Consider the following 24427-nt stretch of genomic DNA (forward strand, 5'->3'; position numbering starts at 1 on the left):
CATCGATCCCTTCAAACACTCCAGCTCACAGCTTGGTTGCTCCACTTCCAACCTTAGCCAGGCTTCCTAATATTTCATCCTCTGTGCATGAAATTATCTCATCACACAAATCCACAACTAGGAAAACTTACGCTAGCAAGTGGAAACGTTTTTCTTGCTGGCCAGAGGCTAAGAATATAGACCCCTTTTCAGCCCCTGTCCACGAGATTTTGGAATTTTTAGCGGACCTCTTTCATTCTGGTTCCGCTTCTGCTACAATCAGGGTTCAGTTAGCTGCCATTTCGAATCTTCACATTGGGTTGTCTTCTAACAACATTATGTCTCATAAGCTGTGTGTAAAGCCTTCCTCAAAGGAACCACTCTGCTTAGGCCCCCAGTAAGAAATCCCCCACCTCCGTGGGATCTAAATTTGGTACTAGCTTCCCTAATCTTGCCACCTTTTGAACCTGCAGCATCTTGCTCCATTAAGTTTTTATCCTGGAAGACTCTCTTTCTGGTAGCCATTACTTCTGCCAGACGTGTTTCGGAGTTTCAGGCTCTATGTATTCGTCCTCCATACTTAGTTTTTCATAACGATAGGGTCGCTTTAAGGACCAATTCTTTCTTCCTTCCTTCCTAAGGTCTGTTCACAAAATAATTTGAATCAGTCCATAGACCTTCCTGTGTTTTTTCCTAATCACACCAACAAGGCAGAATATAAATTGCACCAGTTGGATGTTCACAGACAACTGCGTTTTTATTTACATAGGACAAAGGACATCAGGAAGTCAGACCAACTTTTCCTTTCCTATGCTGAGGGCAGACAAGGCCTTCCAGTCTCAAAAGTAACATTATCTAGGTGGTTGTCTCACATTATTTTATTAATTTACCAGCTGAGAAACAAAGAATTATCTATCAAACCAAAAGGCCACTCTACTAGGGCCTTAGCCACCTCGGTGGCCTTCCAATCTAGGTTGCCCATGGAATCTATCTGTGCAGCTGCTACATGGGCTAACCCACATACCTTCATTTCTCATTATAAACTAGACATTGCTTCCAGAAACAGAGCTGATTTTGGTTCCACTGTTCTGAAGAGTTTGTTCCAATGAGCCACCCAGGATAGTAGGTGCTAAGGACGCTGTCCCAACCAGCAAGAATGAAGGCGAGATAGACAACTTAACACAAAGAAGTTATGTACCTACCATAACGTTCCATGTTAGTTGTCTTCTTCTCGCCTTCTTTCTTGCGTCCCACCCTCCATCCTCCTATCCTAGTGGATCGAGAGAAGCTCCCTTTTTCAGATTTCATTGGCTGAACCTTCTCTGGTTGTCCTTTTTCTGCTTAGATAGCTTCACACCTCGGCCCAAGGGGCTACTAGGGCAGAATTCTTCCTTAGTTATGTCTGGAATAGCTTTTCCAAATGAGATCTGTGTAGCTAGCGCCAGGCATCATGGGATATGGGGTAGCCTCGAGCCAGTAAACAGCTCTCAAGCTATTGAAGATGGCTGAGTCGGAGCCGAGGATTGGCTCCGATCCCAACCAGCAAGAAAGAAGGCGAGAAGAAGACAACTAACATGGAATGTTATGGTAGGTACATAACTTCTTTTTCTATGGGACCTGACAATATCCTTGGTTGTGTTTTACATGAACTACAGAGTGAACTGGCACCTCACCTGTGTGCCCTGTTCAATTACAGCCTCACCTCAGGCTTTATCCCTACTGAGTAGCACACTGCTACAGTCATCCCTTTCCACAAAGGAGGAGCGACTACAGATCCTGGGAACTATCGCCCCATTAGCCTGACGAGTCTGATATGCAAAGCTATGGAATGCATCATCATGGAACTAATAAACAAGGATATAGGGAATCTCCAAACTCTGTATCCCACACAGTTTGGTTTTGTGAAGGGCATGCTTGCTCAACTTGGTCGACTTCTTTGAGTCAGTCACCAGAGCTGTGGATGAAGGCAAGGTGGTTCATACAGCCAACCTTGGTCTGGCCAAGGCTTCTGATGCTATTCCCCTCTCAGGAATCTTAGAAATACTCACTAAGCTTGGCATCAACAGCTATATCACTAGGTGGGTTGCAAACTGGCTCACAGATAGAACCCACTGTGTGAAAGTAGCTGACTCCAAGTCAGACTGCCGACTAGTCACAAATGGAGTTCCACAAGGTTCGGTCCTGGGTCTTCTCCTGTTTGGTGTCTACTTCTCTGAAGTCCAGGCCAACACGAAGGGACGCTGGCTGACAAAGTTTGCAGACAATTTTAAGTTGGGTGCTATTATTAACTCCCCCAACTGATGTTGACATCCTACAGAATGGCCTCACTGAGACCAATGACTGGTGTCAGAACCATGGCCTTAAGCTCAATGCCAAAAAATGTGTCGTCATCCTCTTTGGGAAAAACCCAGTTCCCATGAATTACTACATTGATGGTAGTCCACTGAACACAGAAGGCGTTCTAAGAGAGCTGGGAACACAGGTTGACAGCAACCTCTCTTTTGATCACCACATTGCCACAGTGGTCAGAAAGTCCTTTTATGTGGCACATCTCATTACTAAGGGTTTTGCATCCAGGAAGAAAGAGGTCATTGTCTCACTCTACTCTTCCCTCATTAGGCCAGTCATTGAGTACAATGCCCCATTTGGCATGTACCTCACTAGAGGGTCTATATTATATCATCGAAAGCTTAAAAAAGCGAACGCTGATTGATTGGCCTAATTTAAGCGAAAGCTTACAATCTCGAACTGTCAGATCCAAAACACATTCACACAACACAAGCACACCAAACAGAAATCCACACACATACACCTAAAATCTGATACCTAACCCTACACTAAACTATGCACACACCACTAACTACCCACTTACCTTAACCCACACCCTAACCCTAAGGTCCGTCACTATCGCACACTCAACTCACCCGCTCCCTAACCCTAACTCACTTAAATCCGCCCTAACCCTCATGTCCACTGAGTCGCACACACACCTAACCTGAGCCCTAACCCTAACTCACCTAAATCACCCTAACATTCACATCCACACAATCGCACACTTACCTGAATCCGACCGGTGACTTTCCACCATAACACTGAAAATACAGAAGCAACAGAATCGGACAACCGAATTCTTTCCCTAGGAAAAAATTTGAGTTTCTGCTGCTTCGGTATTTTGCAGTTTCACGAAAATAAGTTCGATCAATCAGCATTCGCTTTTTTAAACGTTCGAGGATATAATATAGACCCTCACTAGACACCTGCAACAACTGGAGAGGCCACAGAAGTACCTCACAAAGAGGATCCTAGGCCTTAAACACTTGTCCTATATGGACAGACTCAAAAAACTCCAGCTATTTTCTATCTCATGTCACCTACTTAGAGGCTATCTCTGCTTGACTTACAAAGCCATGTGTGACCCAGCTCGGTTAGAAATGCTACATCTAAAGGAATCTCAGTCCCTCCGCACCACACACTCCAGAGACCTCAACCTCATTACCACAATTAACAGAACATGGTGGAGGGACAGGTTCATAACCCAGAGACTGCCCATGCTGTGGAACAGACTTCCCATACATGTCAAGCAGAGCAGCTCGCTGATCCTCTTCAAGAGAAATCTTGATGAGTGGATGGGAAACAGAAAATTCACCCCGGGGATAACTCCAGTGGCTCTTCTCGACAGAGGCACTGGGAACTAAGGTCGGGTGGCACTATGCCAGGGTAATCCTATGGCTAGGCTTGTAGACAATTTTAAGTTGGGTGCTATTATTAACTCCCCCAACTGATGTTGACATCCTATAGAATGGCGTAGTACACACCTATGAACCTATAAAAACCTACTTACATTTACACATGTGGCTAAGATGAACTTACAGTCTAGTGTCCATACAGACTCATTTAGAACGACTTGTATGCAAACAACAGTGTATCACGTCTACAGTTCTCCAGTCATAAAGCTTACTTATTACTTGACATTTTAATTAACATTGCAATATCTTAACATTTTATTTTTTACTTTCTCAATTACTTACCCCTTGCACTTTTAAAGAAACTCTCATATAAAGGCATGAGTAGCACTTCTGTTTTCTTTATATTACATGTCAAGCAATTATGAAACACTGTAGTAAAATTAAAGATGAAAATTTGAGCAGACTTGCCTGTTTCCCTGTGATAGGACACTTTAATCATTTTTAAAAAGAGAAACTGGTATTGTTTCCTCTCTGAAGCTGGTAACCTGTGGCTTTGACTGCTCACTATGTCAGTAATGGAAATGCATGAAACGATAAAGTAATAGGATGGGCAACTAATATTTACTGAATAACTTTATGTATTTGTTAAATATTACTTCCCTTAGAGTATATGTTATGCCACTCATTTTCTTTTTTCATGCATTTTTCATTTTTATGAATACGTCAACTACGTCTGACCCAGAGATTACATCATCACACTGCTGGGCATGATGATGCCAGTCATAGAAGATGTGCGTGCAGTGTCCCACAAGCTTTTTTTTGTCTTTTTTTAACATTTAAAAAACTGATTTTGCTTTTCTATATCAGAGTCCACTAATGCTGCTAAGATCTTAAAAGGACAGCATTTTGAAGGACATTTAGTGAGGAAAGACTGGTGATTGCACATGACATGATCTTTAAGTGCAAATATTGTTTGTCTTTGTAGCCTTCTCCTGTTTGATTCCTCAGTTTTTTTTCAGTCACCCCCCCCCCCACCCACCCACATCTTCACACGTTTCTACAGTTGTATTGAAAATTCTGCCCTTAGCATAATTTTCTAGATATACAGGAGTACCAGTTGTTTACTTTCTGCTGCCATTTCCATTGTCTGTAATGCAGAGTTAGGTTTGCTGCCTCCAGTTCCCTTATTTATTTTTTCTGGTTCTTTTATAAGTTGATCTTCTTCACTTAAATGGAAGCCTTTTTATCAGTTTATATTATTCTTTTATTTTAACCTGTGGACTTTTCTTTTTTCACACAACTTACCAGTTTGTGCTTGAAGTTCATTTTCTACCTTTGTGTTATTTTAAGATTGAAAGGGAGTCGAAATCCAGAGATTGCATCCATCATTTAGAAGAGACGGTTCTTTTGATTGCCCTTCACACCCCCATCCCAATTTTACAAGAAGTCAAGGTGGCATGTGCATGATGCTGAGTCCGTTATGAATGCATGCTTATACACAGCAGGAAGTTCTTAGCACACACACACACTGAATTCCTAGTACTGGAGCTGCTCTTCTGGGGTTTCCCTGTTGTAGTGGGACTCTGCTGACATCCTTCCCTTGGGATGGGCTGCTCCCCTCAGTCATGGTCACAGCCTGTATGCTGCTGAGCCAGCATAAGTTATACAGTATTCCAAACACTTACTCAGCTTTCATATGTGCCTTCCTGCCCAGTGATCTATTTTATATCATATATACCCATAGTTCTTGGATAGCACAACTACCAACACATTTTTGCACTCTGTGATAACCTTTCAGTAGTCCAGTATGTATTGGTACTTTCAAGTCCGTCATCTCATTAGTGCCTTTTTAGAATTTTAAGTTTTTTGTCTTATGTGAAATTTTCCTTCTTAAACATGCACTGCTTAATATCTTCCAGAATTTTAATTTATAATATGCTTTCTGTTTCTTGTAGTGTGCATCTTTCTTAGCTACTGAAAGATATGTAACACTGAACCGGTCCATAGTTTCTAGTTTTATGTTCTTGGTCTGTCCTTATCTGTTAAGTATTATCCACATTGCCTTTGAGACTCCCACTATTTCATCAGGAAAGACAGACATTTCAAATGTAGCAGCCTATTGTTGACTTGTTTCTTCCACTATATTTCTTTAACACCCTAGATTAGCTAATCTGGCTCAAAATCTTTGTTTGCTTTCTGCTGTTCCTTCGTGTTACTTTGTTTCCTCATTTTAAAATGGTTTAACAGTAATCCTGTGTTAGTTTTCCTTTTTTCCCTCCTTTATACTCATCCTTAAAAAGTGTATCAAGATTTTTGCCACTTGTACCATCAGGTTCAGTTTCAAATGTTATGTCATTGGTTATTTCCCAAGTATTCTTTAAAACTGAGTAAGATACAGTTGAAAACCAGTATAACTGAAAGTGAAGTGTGCTCCTTTAGAGCATTGTGATGAATGATCTATATTATTCAAGTTATGCCCAGTTTTGAATAGGAGCTTGGGGGTCAGCCCCCAAGACACCCACTAAGTCTGGGTTGAACCTTAACATATTCAGTTTTTACTAATAATGTATTTGATTCTTGGTGCAGCATAATTGAACTCTGCTACCATAGCCCTCTTGAAATTTCTGTCCAAATTACTTGGTTCAACCTTGGGAGTATTGAATGCTAGCCCAACAGAGGCCTGTATTGTTCCCCTAGCCTAAGAGTATTTCTTGACCAGTGTTGGTCACAATCTCTTTAGGGTAACCTCTTTCAATAAACAATCCAGATATGAATTCATTTTCCTTCCAAAAGGTGATCATAATGGGAGGTCATTTTGGCAGGCCAAATGCATTGCCCTTTCACCAAGCTTTTTTCTGTTTGAACGACTCCCCCAATAGTCAGAAAGCTAGTATTGCCTGTGATCAAATCAGGGGTCAGCCTGCCCAGAAAATGCCAAGAATTCCTTACCCATGTGTGTGTTTATATACATAATGAACTTTAGGGATTTGTCAGTGTAGATAGCTATGGAGTGAGTTTTTGATCCCCTAGCTGTTACATTTGGCCTATAGGGTAGATTGACAATGTTCTTGTGAATCTTTGGAATCCCAAAAATGGAAGGAACCCTGGGTTTGTCATTGGTGCCATGTATATAATTATAGTAATGTGACACATATATATAATTATAGTAATGTGACAATCACGCCTGAACACTTATCTATTTTTGAAAAAGGATTGAAATTTGTACATCAGGTAGCTTTAATATTTGTGATAACACTCATAAAGCTTAAGTTATTTATTGGAAAGTTGAATCTGATGCTTACTTTTGATGGATCTGAAGTTCATGCGATTATGGGAATAATATCACACACAAAAAAAGGCTTTTTAATCGTTCACTTCACCCAACCTTGCAGGTATATGAATCAGCCTGTATGGCGGATATATATACAAATTATCTACAGACAAGAATTTGTACAAGTGTTATAACTTAACTTATAAAGAAAAAGTGACTTTGGAAGAGTTGGTTTGTAATCCTAACATCCGAATTATGAAGCCTGACAAGGGAGGGGATACAGTTTTAGTTGACACAATTGATGCTGCTACATATTCCTTGATCTCCAGAAATGAAATTAACATTGCAAGATAGACTTATTTCTAGAAGACTTGTTAATGAACGGGAGAATATCTGTCACGATGTTTGAATTTTTAAAGGTTGAAAAAAAAACAGGGTTCCTTCCATTTTTGGGATTCCAAAGATTCACAAGAACATTGTGAATCTGCCCTAAATAACAATTGTAGCAGCTAAGTGATCAAAAACTCACCCAATAGCTATCTACATTGAAATTTCCGTAAAGTTCATTATACATATGAGAACGCACATGTTAAAAGACTCCTGCAGTTTTTTGGGAAGGTTGACCCCTGAAATGATCACAGCTAATACTGTTTTTTTGACTGTTGACATAGTTGATTTATTTTCTTCAATCCCTTTGGAAGAAAGTTTAGACTTTTTCTGTGACCGCCTCCTCAATTTTGAATCACTGAAGGGCCATGATATAAACAATTTAGCCAAACTTATTAGAGTAGTCTTGGAAAGTAAATTCATCTTTTTTGAGGGGGAAACCTTTTAACAGAGTAAAAGTGTCATAATAGATGTTGTTTGTGCCCCGATATATGTGAATTTAGTCCTATTAGGATGGGAGGAAAAGTTTATTTTTGACTCAACTGTTTGGTCGTCCATTAAGTTATATGTAATATTTTTGGGACAACATATTTATCATATGGCTAGACCAGAGGATAAGATTAGTGAATTTATCGATTATTTAAGTAATACTACCACCTTCTTGAGATTCACGTACAATAATCACAAGAATGTAATAAACTATTTAGACACCAAGACAGAAATTTGTGAAGGAAAATTTAAAGCTAAGGTTCATAGAAAACCGACCTTTAGTAATTCATACTTATCCTTTGCCAGCGCACGTCGTTTCAGTTGGAAAAAAAGCTTGGTGAAAGGGCAATGCATTTGGGCTGCCAGAATGACCTCCCATTATGATGACCTTTTGGAGGAAGTTGAATTCATATCTGGATTGTTTATTGAAAGGGGTTACCCCAGAGAGATTGTGACTAACATTGCTCAAGAAGTACTCTTAGAATGGGGGAACAATATAGGCTTCTGTTGGGTGTAGCATGCAGTACTCCCAAGGTTGACCCAAGTAATTTGGACAGGAATTTCCACAGGGCTATGGTAGTGGAGTTCAATTATGCTGCACCAAGAATCAGACATTATTAGTAAGAACTGGAATATGTTAAGGTTCAAACCAGATTTAGTGGATGTCTTGGGGACTGATCCAAAGTTTGTATTGTTTGTATTCAAAACTGGGTGTAACTTGAAGAATGTATATAAAGGGAATAAGTACCACAAAAGAAAGAAAAATGGTGCTGATTCCTAAAAATGTGGCAATTGTGGACATTGCTGTCTTATTTTAGAAAGGACATTATTTTAGCAAATGCAACTTTGCTGTAAGATAACTTTTAGGAAGGGGAATTTTGATAGCAAAGGAATTACTTATTTGACAATTTGTAAGAAATGTGACCGTTTTTATATTGGGAAGACAGAAAGAACTTTAAAGAAATGAATATATGAGTACATTTACAGTATAAAACTAAAGAATGCCAACAACACTCAATATAAATAGTACTTACTCAAAGCCTCCCATGACTAGTTCTTATTTGGTATTTTAGAGCAGGTTGATATGGACCCCGAGGAGGGGGGGGGGGTGACTGGAAGAATGCTTTGCAGTATCAAGAGTTATTGTGGCAATTCAAATTAAATGCCCTTGCTTATCCTGGATTAAATGATTCTGAAGCCTGTTTTGAAGCATAGGGCAGCCAAGTTATAATAAATTTCTCCTTGCTTCTGCTCCTTGCTTCTGTCTGTTTCTTTTTCAAACAACTTTTGCTCAAATGTTTATAGAGTACTTTGGTTTACATTTAAACAGAAAGCCAACAACAAATCTTAGGGTAGAACGCCTTCTTGAGTTTTTTAAAAATGTTGTAAGCCTTTTTAAACCTTTCCATATGTAATATTCAATATTTATTCTATATTAATATTTATATTATGCACATCTTTGTACAAAAGAACATTCTATTAAATCAGTTTTCTAAATACATTTAAATAATTTTATTGAGCTTCATTATTTTAAAGTCATTGCAGTGTAAATTATGGTCCCTATCTGACAAAGATATGTGGGTGTATTCTTTATTTGTTATGAATGTACTGCTTCTTTAAGAACCAACTGATGCTTGTTAATTGAATCACTTAATTTTGTATTTACCTTTTTAACTGTGACACTATTTAATCTGAATGTTGTGCTGTAGTTTCATTCTGATGAAGTCCTGAGAGTAAAAGGACAAAAGCGCTCAATCTCTTATTTTCTTAATAGATTTGCTTTTGTATTTATTTCAGATCCTTTTTCCATTTGTGTGTAGCATGCCATTCTGCCTGGCCACCTGTTGTTGGCTTATCTGAGAAATCTAAATATGTCCATTTCCCAGAACTAAGCCATTTGATAATCACATAATCTCCAAAGTAGTACAGTACATTCTTCCATTGTGAGACTGCTTAACTTACTAACCATTAACACTACATTAAAATGTATTCCTGACAATAAGCCCTTATTATTCTGGTGCACCACATGCCCCTCAACTCCAGCCTACTCCACTTGCATCTGTCTGCTGGACCTTTAGCTTTCCACCTCACTGCTCCCACTATTTAGTCACCTCTCTCTGTCTGCTCGCCAAACAAAACTTTTCACTTTGTTCTTTCCTATCCCAAGCTGTTTTTATCTTAACAGCACTGTAGTCTGTAATCAGGATCTCTGTTAAGGAATACCAAGGAACTTGTACATGCTGCCTTAAGTTGCTCTATATGCAGTGTATTCTTGTGGTAGACCCCAAACTGAGCCTGAAAAGAGTCCACCAGGATCAGTGCTCTATCTCTATCCCAATCAACAAATGTATGCATAAATATAACAGTATATGTAAATAAATAGTAATATATAATCCTTTTTGGACTTGTATTTTGTGCTATTTTGGCTAGGTGTATGCAGGTAACTTTTCTCATTTTTTTTTCTCTGTTCACTTAGCAATCTTTTTCTTCTCCCCATTTTAATTTCATCTGTATCCTCATCTGTGTGTATTCATATGGTTTGTAAACCTCTTTTTTTTGTTTTGGAGTAACCATGGTCATTATGTTGACTTGTATTCTCTTAAATTTTGTCAGTTTTTCTCCAGGATTTCTGCCACAGCTGGTATGTTTTACTTCTTTTCTTAACTCTTTTAATTTGCACTGCATCCATTTTTGAGTAGTGTCTCTGAAGTATACCCTGTCTTTGCTATTCCATCTAGCTACAGCAGATGATGATTTCCCTTCTGTGATGTTATTCAGCCAGGTTTGATTAGCTAGGAGGTCATTTGGGGTGGCCTGGAGAGGTGTTGCTCTTAATGGGGTGAGGATTTTTCATGCCTAGCAGTCCCAGATTATGTTCAAAGGCTTTACTTTAAGCAGGATTGTGAACTGGGTCTGGTGACAATGGACGTCTGCAGTCTGTGGTATGCGTGTGATAATATATAGAAGCAAAGTACATTTACATCATGTCATGCCAGTTATTTTGGAAGGTGAATGGTAAGCTTAGTAAATCCCCCCCCCCAACTGCCAGAATGATGCCTCATAGAAACACCACTATCTTCTTTCCATCCATCCTACACAGCATTTCACATAGTAATCCCCTAGTTTTAACCCTAGTCCATCGGGGCATCTGGGCAGTCCTAGGTATAGAAGAAACAAAATATTTATTTCCCCCATTATCCCGTTCTCAAGAAAAAAAACATTTAAAATCCTCTCTTGTAGTAATGCAACCATTAAAGTCACTTCACATAGAAAATTATTATGGAGGATAGTGGATATTAATCTTACATTTGACCTGCATATACAAAATTACATTTTTTTAAGTACCATGAACTAGGGATGCTTTATAGAGCCAAAAACGTTTTCACTGTCGCAACTAAAACTACACTTGCCAAAATGTACCTCCTCCCCATACTACTTTATAGTATTCCTGTCCTTACTAACCTTCAGTCATCATAAAAATATATACTCGAACAATGCTCAAATAAAGTAGCTAATATCCCTTTCAGAACCCAGCACTGTATAGCACTAAAAATCCTAAATTGGTTAGAATTACTCCCTTCAACTAACAAATACACAGCTTCTTACCACTTACAAAATTATCCAGCATCCATCTGCTTGTCCAGCACTAAATACCATTCTATACAACTGTGTTCCCAATCGGTCAGTATGATCCAGTGACCAAAAACACCTCTCTGTTCACAAACCTGTCAGATCTGCAGGGCATGGGTCTGTGCTCTGTATTATGTTGCTAAGACCTGGAACTCCTTACTTGTATCCAGAAGGTAGTACCCTCCCTCCAGTCTTTTAAAATCATTCTGAAAGACTTCCTAGCCCAAACCTGTCTCTATTCTTGCTGAACCCCAGGATAAACTGTATCCCTAAATACACACAAGTACCTGTTCATACCTTACACTCCTTACTGTCTCTTCTTCACTCACTTCCTTTAAGCAGTTTCTTTCCCCTGACTCTCCATCTAAGTATGCCATAACCCTGATTTTTCTCTCGCTTCATATTGCAGTTCCTCCTGGTGTTATACTAACTTTCCTTTAATATCTCGATAAACTAATGTCTTTCGGCTTTTCCCAGTTAGGGGTCACCACAGCGGAACTCCGGTCCCCTAATGATTGGCAGTGGAGTTTTTTACGGTGCCAGGTTGCCAGCTTGACGCCCAACCTTCAAAGAAAGCACACCCATTCACACACGCACCTACCTGCATGTCATTAAACATCACTCGACTGTGGGGAGAGCATGCAGACTCCACACAGAAGGCGCTCCAGCCGAGAATCGAACGGGAGAGCCTCTTGCTGTGAGGCGACAACGCTAACTGCTGCAAGCTGGCTAAATGTTTTGTGAATATTAAATAATTTTCATTTAATTGTATGTATTCTTAACCAATGTTTTCACATCATGTCTAATTTGGTATAATTATTTAAACTGTAGATGTTTTGTATTATTTTTGAAAATTTAAATGTTATTATTATTGAAATGTTTTTATAATACTTTGAAATGTTTCTCCCTGGGCCTCCACTGAAAATGGGCACCTACCCAGTCAGACTTTCCTGGCAATCAAATGTCAATAGCTAAACAAATAAATAAAATAGAGATCAGAGGGAAAAAAGTAAAGGGGATGTGATGTGCACCAGGAAAAAGATGGTCAGCAGCCGGGGAAGTAGAAACTACAGCGAAGAATATTACTTCTTTAACTGGTGAGCGTGTATGGACATTTTTAAAAATCTATGTATTGCCACCCAGCAGCTTTTATGGTAGAGTCCACTGCGGATTTTGAGAGGAATCACACTGTGTGTAAAGGTATGTGAGAGAGAAAGGTATTTGTTAGGAAGATAATTTTTTACAGGATGTATTCAGAAATTAAGTAGGAGATGTATAGTGAATGACAACCCAACTCACCTGCCATTCTATGTTTTTTTCCTCAGCTGGAGTTAGATGAACTTGCTTCTACCTACAGCAGAAGACTGTGTTGCCATGGTGACAGACCACCTAAGACTAAGTACAAACAGTTGGCACAGGAGCTACTTGTTGATCCTGATTGGCCACCACAACCAAAAACAAGTACAAAAGCCAAAGCTACTGTTGCAGAGAATGAGCAGAGCCGATGCTGGGAACCACAGACTACACCACTTTGACTTATTTACATTGTGATCAGGGACCAGTAAACTGTAAAGAAGAAAACATCTGGTATTTTGAGCATTTGTTAAGTTGACCATCCCATGGGCAAAAGTAGCATCTTAAAACAATGCGGCTGCTCCACTCTTTTCTTATTACTTGGGCTTTTCATGGTCCAGTGTTCTTGGTTGCCAGTGATTTTGGATTTTTGACCTTTCTCATGCATTTTTTCGCAGTCTCAAGTTAGCTGTGGTGTACAACTTAAACAATTTAGTTCCAGTGGCTGATGAAGGAGAGATGCAAGACTCAAAGCAGGATTACGCTATGCACAGAATGCCGGGCTGAATTTTGTCTCTTAACCCAAACCTAATTCTGCTGATGTCTTGACATCATGCAGAGATGAGTGTAACAACAGTGACAGTAATGCTGTCAAATACAGTCCCTGCATTTCACTGGTTAGGAGTTAATCTTGTGTAAATATCTACAGGTGAACTACTGTCATTTGTGCTCATTTTTGATACTTAACAGGATGTTATTTTTGAGGATCTACTGCTGTTATATTTCCTACAGGGTTTCCAGAACACTGCTATGGGGGGAGGCGTATACATTTTAAACCTCAATTTCCATAAGAAGATCCAGTTTTGCATTAGCTTACACTTTTCCAAGCAATGCTTTACTTCATTCAGGAGCCAGGACTTCATATATTCTGCTGTGTAAATGCAGTCTGTGTGAAAGGAAAGGCAGCATACTAATACACAGATATATTGCTGTGTTAACTGTGTATGTCTGTGTTGCACAGACATTTTTTGCACATCATGTCCTTTGACCAAGCATAGTTTTATGACAGTGGCAGTTCATTTAAATTTGTGAGCTTCTGTGGGCTCATTGTTATCACAGGTCGTTTTTTACTACATTATTTCCTGTTCTGCCTGTAGTAAAAGTCTACTGCTGTGGTCCAGAAAATATGCCTACGTTGTTTTCATAAAATCATGTGCATTTGTTTTTCAACCATCATATTTGATAGTTTCTCTTCAGTCCTATTCCTGCAGTCAAAGTTCCAAGTTAGTTGGTTGCTCTTTCCATGTAGTTTAACAACAGAAGCAGTTCTTCTCACTTACAAAACGCCTTTGGCCAGAAAACAGTAAAATATACTTCATTTGTCTTGTCAAGTTAAAAGTCATGCTAAAAGCTGTTGCTGTAATATATGATAAAAGTTAAAGGTCATACTAAAAGATACTGTTTGAACATGTGATAAAGGTTGAAGGTCATACCAGAAAGTACCGCTGTATATATAATTGCTCACATGAGGTAGTGAAAGATTTGAAAAAAATCACAGTTTGCTGCAAGTTGAAGTGGCTTCGTGAAGCAACATGTCCTAGGACAGTGATGGCGAACCTATGACACGCGTGTCAAAGGTGACATGCCACAATGTTTTGAGTGACACACCAACGTTCACCAACATCTGAGTTACCAAAGAAACTGAATGAACAAAAATACAAGAAACGTGACCCTGCATTATCCATCAAAACTTAGAAACTAAAAAGTCATTAATTGATTTTAATCCATATTTTTTTCAGTTCAGTTCAAAATTACTATTAAAAGTAGGGTAATTTTTGGTGCACTATTTTAAGCCCAATTATTGGTGCACATATCGTTTTCTGTATTGTAAGTCACTGATTTTTCTTTTACTTTTAATATACAAAGCAGCACACATGATTGGACTGTATTTTTTAATCAAATGAATATGTAAAGAATTGTTTCTCTTTTGTTTGCCAGGGGGGGGGGGGGGGGACACGCTAGCAGAGTCAAGATAGGCATTTTCCAAATTTTTGACACACCGAGCCCAAAAGGTTAGCCATCACTGGCCTAGGACTTAAATACCTTTGAAATATCGGCTCATTATCCCTTCTTGTCAGGAGAAAAAGAGGTGGGACAAAGCCTGTTTTTTTTTTTAATTTGTTTGTTTTTGTATAGTAACTTAGAGTTACTTTATAAGCTCCAGGTATCTGCCAGGAAAGAACATTACTCACCCTGTGGTAGCTCTAGACAGATGTCTTTTGATCACCACTGCATTTTAACATGGTTTTCAGACCATGGTAACAGTATAAAGGAGTTAGAAATGTTTCTTTTGAAGTGAATGTTGCATTTTTATTTACAGCATGCTAATGCAATGTTAAATTTTTTGTCCGCTAGACTGGGAAAAGCTGAAGTAAGGTGTTTCTTTGTACTTTGTTTTTTAACCTTTCTTGTATGTGTGACTAGAGGTGTGGGGGTGACTTCAGATTTGTGCATATCTTTCATGTTAAGAGCAGTTTTTTTATTGACATTTTTAGTGTACTACATCTCTCATTGTGTTGCGTTTTCATTTCATCCTCAGTGTCACTGTAAGGAATTGACCTCTTTGTGGCTAATCTAATAGTACAGTGACCCTGGGACTTCCTTTGCACAGTAGCTGCTATTGATTTCACTTCATTTTTACAATTCTCTCAGTTTTTAGTTAGTAGCAGAGTGGTCAGTTCCCCACCAGTCAGCATGGGTCTTCCCATCCTGTGCCTGAGCCCGTTACAGTGTTTAATGTTGAAAGCTTTGCTGTCGGGTTACAGTCTCACCTGGACACTCTCTTGTGTAGAAAGGTGGAGTCCCCAGGAACATGGGCTTCACATAAACCATTTGGAACTAAAGGCCTTCAGAGCCTTGAAAGGGAGTTCTTACCAGGACTCACCATTACCATCACACAGCTGGATGTGGAGTTGTATTTAAACAAGCAGGATGACAGATGTACACAGAAGTGATGCAAGGCTGCCAGTGGGCTGCAGACTGGGCCATCGCTGTTAGAACTGTTCAGATCATGGGATACGCGAGTACACTGATGGATGCCCTCAGTCATAGCTCCTGTCCTATCCAAGAGCTGAGGATACAAGACTCCTTTCTGGTCAGGGTCTTCCAGAAATGGAACACCACTTGGATTAACCTGTTTAGCACATAAAGGAATGCAGTCATCCTCATTTTGTACACTTGTTTTGTCAGGTTTGTGACATAGAGGGATAGAGCCCTAACTATAATGCATACAGTCAGGATTCAGTTAGTAGCCCCAGCACTGGAGGACTTGACTTGGGGGTGGGACAAGGCATTTGTCTGGAAATGTCTGCTCTGCACAAGTTGCTTGTTGGAGACCAGAGAACCTTCGGGGAGTGTTCTGAAAGATGGAGATGTCTGAGGGTTTATATCATTTGCAAATATAATTGAAAGTCTTAACACTATGTCCATTGCTTTCAGCCACAAAAGTGGTAATGGAGTGTACATTAGGAACAAAGTAATAATAAAAGCCTATCCCTTACATGGATAAAAACACTTTCATCAGTACGCTTGCATTTCACCACTACAGGAACAAATGGGACACACACTGATTCTCACTCTGAAACAAATAGGCCAGAAGGAAATTTTAGTGGGGAGGAGGCAATCAAGGTAAAAAGGCTAGAAAATCTGCATTATACATAGTTTAGAAGGGCAAAATGAAGTTGTTAATGGGAACATTCTCTCTGCAGTGTGAGTAAGGTCTTTCCTTTTAATTCCACGGGTCATACAGAATTTATTAGAGTAAAGAAACAAAATTCATCACTATTGCTGTGTGGTGTGCAGAAGGATTGGTGCTTTAGTTGCACATTCACTGACACTAACAGCATTGTCACAGTGTGATATAGGGACGTACACTTTCTTCAGAGCATGGCTGCTGCTTTAGGTCTCTGGCAGTAATCTCAGAGATAATTGAAGCTGCCAGGTAACCTTCCACTTAACAGATGGGTTTTGCTTATAACTGAAAGATTTGTTTAGAGTGAGAAATTGTGTACTACCCTAGTATGTTAATTTACAGGTGACCTTACCTTGAGCAACTTTATGAATTGGATCTGTTATTCCACAGTCATGTCTGACATCAGTATTCCTTCAGTATATTTTCTTGAGCAGAAGACAGTCATTTGCTCACAATGGCCATGTCCTGCAGCTTTGTGCTTAGATGTCTTGTACCTGTCTTGCAGTATGAGGTTTATCATAGTTTCTCCTGTACACTTACTTATGGGCAAAGACTTTCTGTAGATCCTTTGATTCCGCAATGTCATTGGTTTCCTCAGACTGCTTGGAAGACTTACACCATGTATACTTACTGTGCCTTGTGGAAAAGGTTCCTCATCTGGATGTTTTCATGTGGGATATCACCCTGTCTGGTTAGTCTCCAGGTCATTGTGATGTATCGTAGATCCCTTTAAGATTTTGGTCTCTGTTATTCCATGGTCATGTTTGTATCAGCAACTTCTTCCTGTCATGATGTTATAGAGAACAGAATTCTGCCCAAACACCAGCATGCAGTTCGTTAAAGAAGTACTGCACCTTGACTCACCTTTAAGAAACCTTGCTGTCTGCGTGAATTTCTGATTTGCATGCCCCAGTCTCAGCATCTTTGGGGAGATTGAAGTACATGTATGGAAATTTTTTTTATTTCCTGCTAGCTGCCACTTGCACTTGCAGAATCTTGAAGCTGCATGCTTCCACATGGAAGGAACAATATCTGATCCTTCACAAGGATCTGATATCCCTTAAGGCTAAAAAAAAAAAACAAAAAACTGTTAAGTAGGTAAGCCCACTAGACTCTGTTCTTTTTATGGACGAGTCAGGAGCAGTGTCTGGTTAAGTGACTTGCTTATTATTCGTGCTGTGTTGTTGAAAGGTTTGTTTACTTTTCCATCACTGAAGGAATTTTGTATGATCAAACCTTCAGTAAGAGTATCACTAAGGAACCAAGTCTCTGTGTCCTTGGAGGAGATGTCCTTTGCTTCAAGGAGAGTTGTGAGGCTAGACCATATCTTTGCACTTTGTCCTTTGCATTCTGGTGAACCTTCCTTTAAGATTCATGTATAAAGCTGTAGCTCATCGAGAGGACTGGGTGTAAGTAAGGGTGTTTCTCTGTCATCCTGCTGTCATTGGTAAGACTGGGGAACTCATTGGCAGAATTAATGAAAATAATTGTAAACCTTTTATGCTCTGAAAACCCCAGTCAATGCTTTGGAAGAGGACTGAGATGCCTATATGCCTTGTATTTGTATAGAAGATGCTGCTTTCTCTGTGAGACATTCCAGAAGTCTAACAGGACCCTGGTGTCTGTGACACAGATGCTTGCCATATTGTAGGAGGTTTATAGTCATTCAGCCCAGGAAGATAGAGCATTTTCCCGAATATCTTCAGACCAGTTCTGTGAACGTTGATATATCTTGTGAGGAATCCAGTCATTTCTGTGAAACCATTTCAAAGGTATTCTGAAGAGTTGTGACACCAGATGCTTTTGCCAGTAGTTTCTTTCGTCCTGCACTGTTACTGAAACTCTGAATACTAGGTAGTTGGACTTAGTGACACTAATACCTTGTGTCACGTAAGCATGTCTCCAGTAATACTGTGAGTGATTTAACCATTTCCATTTTATCAGTTGCATTTGCAGTTACACTTCTGTAGCACAGCTGTTGATCACAATTTGCTAAAATCTTTTAATCGGCATTTAAGTGACTTTCCACATCAGGTAATACACTACATAATGCTTCAACATCAGCAGTTAAGAATTACTGTCCCTACACCTACAGCTATTGTCATAGTTCCAAAAACAGTGTTTTTCTTGACTGTCAACCACCTAACAGGCCATGGTTGCATAATTTTATTAAAGTAAGAAATCTGTTTGCTTATGTTTACCCTTGACATACCGATCTTCATATTTACTTGTCCATTACTGCTAATAGTACTTTCAGTAACCTGACTTTTACTTTACAGTACGTCTAATGCTATCACATGTTACAGTCATATGCTCTGAAGAGTATAAATGCATTAAAATCATATCCAAGTAAGTTGACTTACTGGGCATCCCAAAAACATTATCCTTGTCTAAAGTTAAAACACATATCCTTGCTGGCTGTAAGAGGTTTCATATAGTGTTTTGACTGTGCTTTTAATAAGTAATTCATGTATTTATTTACACATGTGTAACATTTGGCATTCTGCTCTGATTATTTTCTTCATCCACAACCCTGGTTGCAGGCATACAGTACTATGATTTACAGAGTGGATTCATTTAGCTTACAGTGTTGTGAGTAGGCAGTTACACCAAGTGCAAAAATATTTACAAATATGTACAGTAAGAGTTGAGAGCAGTACATTTTTCTTGTTATATGATGTACAGAAGTATTTGTGTGTACACTGTGTACAAGTAGCAGTACAAATTTCTACCGAGGAGGAACACAGCTTTCAGTCATATGTATAACAGATTAAGTTTTCACAAACTAGGTTACTGTCCTATGATTTGAGGGATCTACTTCGCTACACCGACATTCTACTTACCGACACATCACAGAGACGAAAGGACTGACAGACCCAGAAGACTGACATCCTTTACACCGACCTACCACTCGAGGTAAGTAACCGCTTAGCCATCCTGAAAAAAAAATAAACCAAACAAAACGAAACCCACCCATGTTGGGGGCTTTGCCCACCACACTCCTAACTAAATATATCAGTTCCGAGATCGCACTACTGCGGGAGTAAGGGGCAAAGTTCAACAGGATGGCCAAGTGGTTACTTACCTCGAGTGGAAAGTCTGTGTTCTGGATGTAGGTCTTCTGGGTTTGTCAGTCCTTTTGTCTCGGCGATGTGAGAGTCAGGTAAGTGGAATGTCTGTCTACTAAAGTAGACCCAATTTGAGACAGAAATCATAGTTCAATCCCATTTAGAAAGTGTCTAGAGCAGTCCACTGTTACCTGCCATTTTAAAGAGGATAATTCCAGCAAACCTTTTAATTACCATTAGTACTCTTATCTGCCCACTTGGAGGCAGAGTCTGCACATTTTATCCAGAAGAATGTCAGAAGTTAACAGTTGAGTCTTTCATGCACAACTGTCAACTGATCTTGCAAAATCTCCCTGATTTTGCCTCATATTTTTGCCTTATCATTCTTAATTTTTTTGATTTTCTGGTAAATCACTGAAAATTACAGTCTGACAATCAATAATGCCAGATATTAGAGTTTCAAAATTTGTTGCTTTATTAACTTTTTAAATGAATTAAGCTGATATGTAACAATTGTCCCTGTCCCTGATTTGGGATTTTCTTCCCCCATTGTTTTTGGCTTTGTCTCTGATTCTTGAGCAAAGAGATTGAGAATTATGCTTTCATGTAGTCCTTTCCTTAATTCAGTATCCGAAATTAGATTCATAGTGATAGTCTTTAAAGAGGAAAATAGGGTGTTCATTTTTTCCTAACAGTGCCAGAAATTCATCTCCCAATCCTTCATGTAAAACCTTTCTTTGAAACAGTCCTGTCTTGATCATCTTGATTAGGGCTGCTGTATTTTTGTTTCTGAAAATGTTGCAGTTTTTAAATTAGCATCTTAGTCATCTCTGTCAGCACAGTTTTTGTTAGTGATTGCAAATGGACATCAAGGTTGTAATTGTAACAAGATTAGTTGTACTTTATTCTGTTTCTGTTTTCCAGTTACTGGGAGGAAGGATTCACATGTGGCCATTCCTTCTCAAAATGTACAGCTAAGATTTAAGGTTAAGGACAGATTTTAAATTGAGTCATTGTCCTGTATTGTTGACACGATATCTTTTAATCATACCAGATATTTCGTACATATACATTTTTGTATTTTTTCTCTGCATTAAGCTGTACAGTAGCTCACCCAGTATCTCAGACCCCATATCAGCCAGGCTAAAACTGTTTCTCCCAGTTTCTGCCTGAATTTTTGTAGTAAATTCATAATCTTCATCTAAGAATGCAGTTCTGGCCATCATGTTTTGCTGACCATTGTATGAGCTGCAAGGCCTTACTGTGGCCCAAGCAAAATGGGTTCCATTAGCAACTTGGGTGTCTCAGGAGCAGAATGGGAAGGATGGGCATGACTCTCCTATGGGAAGAGCATGCACTTGCACAGGTAGATCCTTGTTGGAGACTTCGAAAGCATAAGCAGGTTGGGTGTATCCTAAGATGGATCGAAGCCTGGGGGCAGTGGTTGAGTTGCAGCATAGGCGTGATGCCTCGCAGCATGTCCTCATCGCACATCCAACCATGGGAAGTAAGATGTGGTGGAACCCTAAGCTGCATCTCAAGCCCCTCTCAGCTTGGCTCAGTAGCATGGGCAGATGGTCTTTTGATAAGAGGAGCATTCTGAAAGTTGACCTTTTTGCAAGACAGCAGTGCTTTATGTGGGTTCGCATTCTACTGGCAGAAAGAGGGAAGGATGAAGTGTAGGAACTTTTTACACAAGTTTGGGTGGGAAGGCTCCTGTACCCCTTCTGTCTGCTGTCTACTCTTACACTGTGACAGATTTCTGTTGGTAGTTGGTTACATCATGCTACAATAGCACTGGTCTTTTATGGAAGCCGAAGATTCCAGTGCTGAGAGAAAACAACCATTTTTACACAAAGTCTTGGCGCCTTCCGTAGTGCTGATTCAGAGCATCAGATGAGGTTTTGGCAGTTTTCTAAGCTTCCAGGAAAACATTCTGTAAGACCAAGCAGAAGTATCTCCTGCATATGTTGTCAGACTTAAATTGTACCTGTTCTTCTACAGACTAGTTTATAACATGGGCCTCATTTGTTTTACCATTAAGGTCCAGTTGTTCATGATCTTGTAAGAGGCAGAACTGTTGCTCAGCAGTGATTGTTAAGCAGACGTTCATTGTAACATTCACTGTTGCAGTCTGTACATTTGGGGTAATCTGCCACCAGATAGCCCCGTTGCCAAACAGACTTTAAGAGCTTTACCCAGGGGCCTTAGCTGATGCCCTTTCACCAAGGATATCAGTACATTGGTGGTATAAAAGGTGAGGCAGCCAATGCTATCCTCAGAATTTTTTTTTTGTCTGCACAAAGGCTAGGGAAAAGACCTTGACAACAGTGACTCTTGTGGACCTGATGGTACAGCCACAGCTGCTCCAGATCAACCCCAGAGGACCACAGTTACCATAGTCAGGTGAAAGGCAGACAGAGGGAGGTCAGTGGGAAGGTGAGAGACAAGGTATGTAATGGTAACTAGGGAGCCATCCCAACCCAAAGGGCAAATAAAATATCAGAGAAGAGTTAAGGGGGGGGGGTGCCTGGACTGCAACAGCAAATCTACACAAACATTTACATTTATGTCAAGCTCCTAACTGAACTATGTTCTTCATAATATCCACTGTTGTAGTCATTACATGTCGGAAGCTTCCCAAAGCACACAGCATTTATCCTTTAGGAATTTTCCTGAAGAAATGGAGTAGAGTAAACTTTATACTCTTGTGTTCTTTGTGTAAATAGTTTTCTTCTGCATTGTACATGATCACAGGCAGATATTTTAACATTGTGTGTAATTACCTGGGTAGGGTGACTCTGCAATGACTAAAAAAAACCCTGTGTGAATGGAATTCACAGTGTATGATGTAACACCATCTGGAGACTAACAGAACTTTTACTGATGAGATAAAAGGGCATTTTACCAGGGTTGTAGCTGCTTCCAGTGCTTATTTTATAAAAATATGTTAGAGCAGCTACCTGGTAGTCCAGTTCACCAAGAAATTAGCTTGGAGCTTCACTGTAGACTTAAATAGATACAGGTAATACATCCACTACAGAAGGTCCTCTCAAAGATCAGCTGATAGAGTTGGTATTCTTATGCATGTTGTGCCTTAATTTGGAAAGGCCCCCTGCAGCAGATGGAGTATTTAAGTAAAGTCCCAAACAGTACTCCAGAAATAACCCCGTAGTAGGGTAATAGGCTCCCAAAGGCAAAAGAAACAGTTTAAATGCACAGTGCTTTAAGCTCTGTTCTTTCAAAAGGCAGTTGTTCAGATGTTCTTTTCCCCACAACTTGCTGTTTTAGGAATTTAATTAAATATGTGTACAATTCTAAATCATTGTATTTAATGCATTTTGTGCAGGAGGATTCTGGTGTGAGGGTATGTGTAGAATTAGGGATGTAACTACAAGCACAACAACTAGAGGAAAAAAAAGACAAGAGCAACAGAAAAGTCACCCAGTTTTCATCTACTACAAGGACCACTTGGGAAAATCAGCTGACATTTCATATACATCTGTCACCTTGTGAACCGGGATCACTCGTATCATTCAGGATAGTCTATCCTGTAATCTTTTAGCAGGACTAGTGATTCACTTTTGCAGCTGGCTTTCCATGCAGGAGTAAGTTTTTACATTGTTGTTTCATTAGAGAGATTCCATCTGGCGCATATCATGTCGACAGTTATTTGACTTAATTCTCTGGCACCATTTGGTAACACCTCCCTGAAATTATCACTGTTTCAATCAGGTGTAAAATGAGACAGGATGAACTAATGCCTGCAACCGAGTTCATAATGACTAAGCAGCATTGTTTACTATCTCATATAATATGCACTTCACCCTGCCATTCACTGTGAAGCCAGCGTCTTCTCCAAAACCTTTTGAAAGCACATTTTTTGAAAAATATTGTCAACTGCCCAGAATATAAAATGAATAATGCACTTAATATTTTTGCACTTCGGTGAACTTTTGACTGTAAAGGAGGTACAATTTTATAGGTTTTTAATTTTTCATCATTTCAGCAATGATTATTTAACACCTATTCAGATGCAGCTGTGTTTAAGCAGCCATTTCTAACCAGTAGGTAATAAATGAGAATGTTGTACAAATGAGATTTGCTCTGTATATGAGTTTTTAAACGTGTTTTATTTCTGTATTCTATTTATTGGAAATAGATCTTTAAATTATTAAATAAAAATGAGATAATGAAGCATAAATGGCCCTGCTTAGAGGAGTTATATGGTCAAATAACATTTACATGCAGATGGCATGCTTTTTGTTGGTTTGTCATAAAATACTGTATACAGAAGTTAAAATATAAAAATAAATTTGAAAGAGAAATGTGAAAATATGCTGTGGTTTTTTCAAGTTTTGCATGCATTATGTTGCAGTTTGTTAATAGTGTGTGTTAAATTTTCCATTACTTAAACCTGAAATAAAAAAAACGAAGGCAATCCGTGCAGAACATATCATGTGCATGTTAGTGGCCTCTGTCTGATGTGTAAGCCTGACTTCTAATGCTACATCCTTAAGCAGTGCCACAGATTTTTTTTCTGTATCACTTAATGTACAACAACAGTTTAAGTTGATAGGTCATTGTTAGGTTTATTCTCTCCAGCATTCAGAATTTGGTAGGTTTCCAGAAGATCCTATACTTGAGAGGCATGTACATCCATTCCAACACACATATCACAGATACTTAAAATGCATGCACCCCAAAAGCTCAACAGTTTATCCTCGAACTACCACCCTGTTAACAAATATATGCTTGTCAATTTACAGATCCTAAGACTATTGTGTCCCCAGTCTTGAATGCAGGATCTTCACTCCCATTGGGCTGTTGTGTATGTTGCCATTGGCTGCTGACATTGTTTAGACTTCTCAGA

The 24427-nt window shown here is 39.3% G+C and overlaps 1 protein-coding gene across 1 annotated transcript in view; it reads left to right on the forward strand.

Annotated features, from left to right (window-relative positions):
* LOC122806703 (polyamine-transporting ATPase 13A3-like) overlaps positions 1-14685 on the forward strand; it is a gene marked incomplete in the record, with an annotated part of 1429840 nt that extends 1415155 nt beyond the window's left edge. The window contains 1 exon segment of the mRNA XM_044077342.1: positions 12768-14685. Within this exon segment, the coding sequence (XP_043933277.1) occupies positions 12768-12977 (210 nt within the window).
* Positions 14686-24427: the final 9742 nt, after the last annotated feature.

This window comes from Protopterus annectens, chromosome 7.part0, assembly GCF_019279795.1.
Source record: "Protopterus annectens isolate FY-2018-M chromosome 7.part0, PAN1.0, whole genome shotgun sequence".
NCBI lineage: Eukaryota > Metazoa > Chordata > Ceratodontiformes > Protopteridae > Protopterus > Protopterus annectens.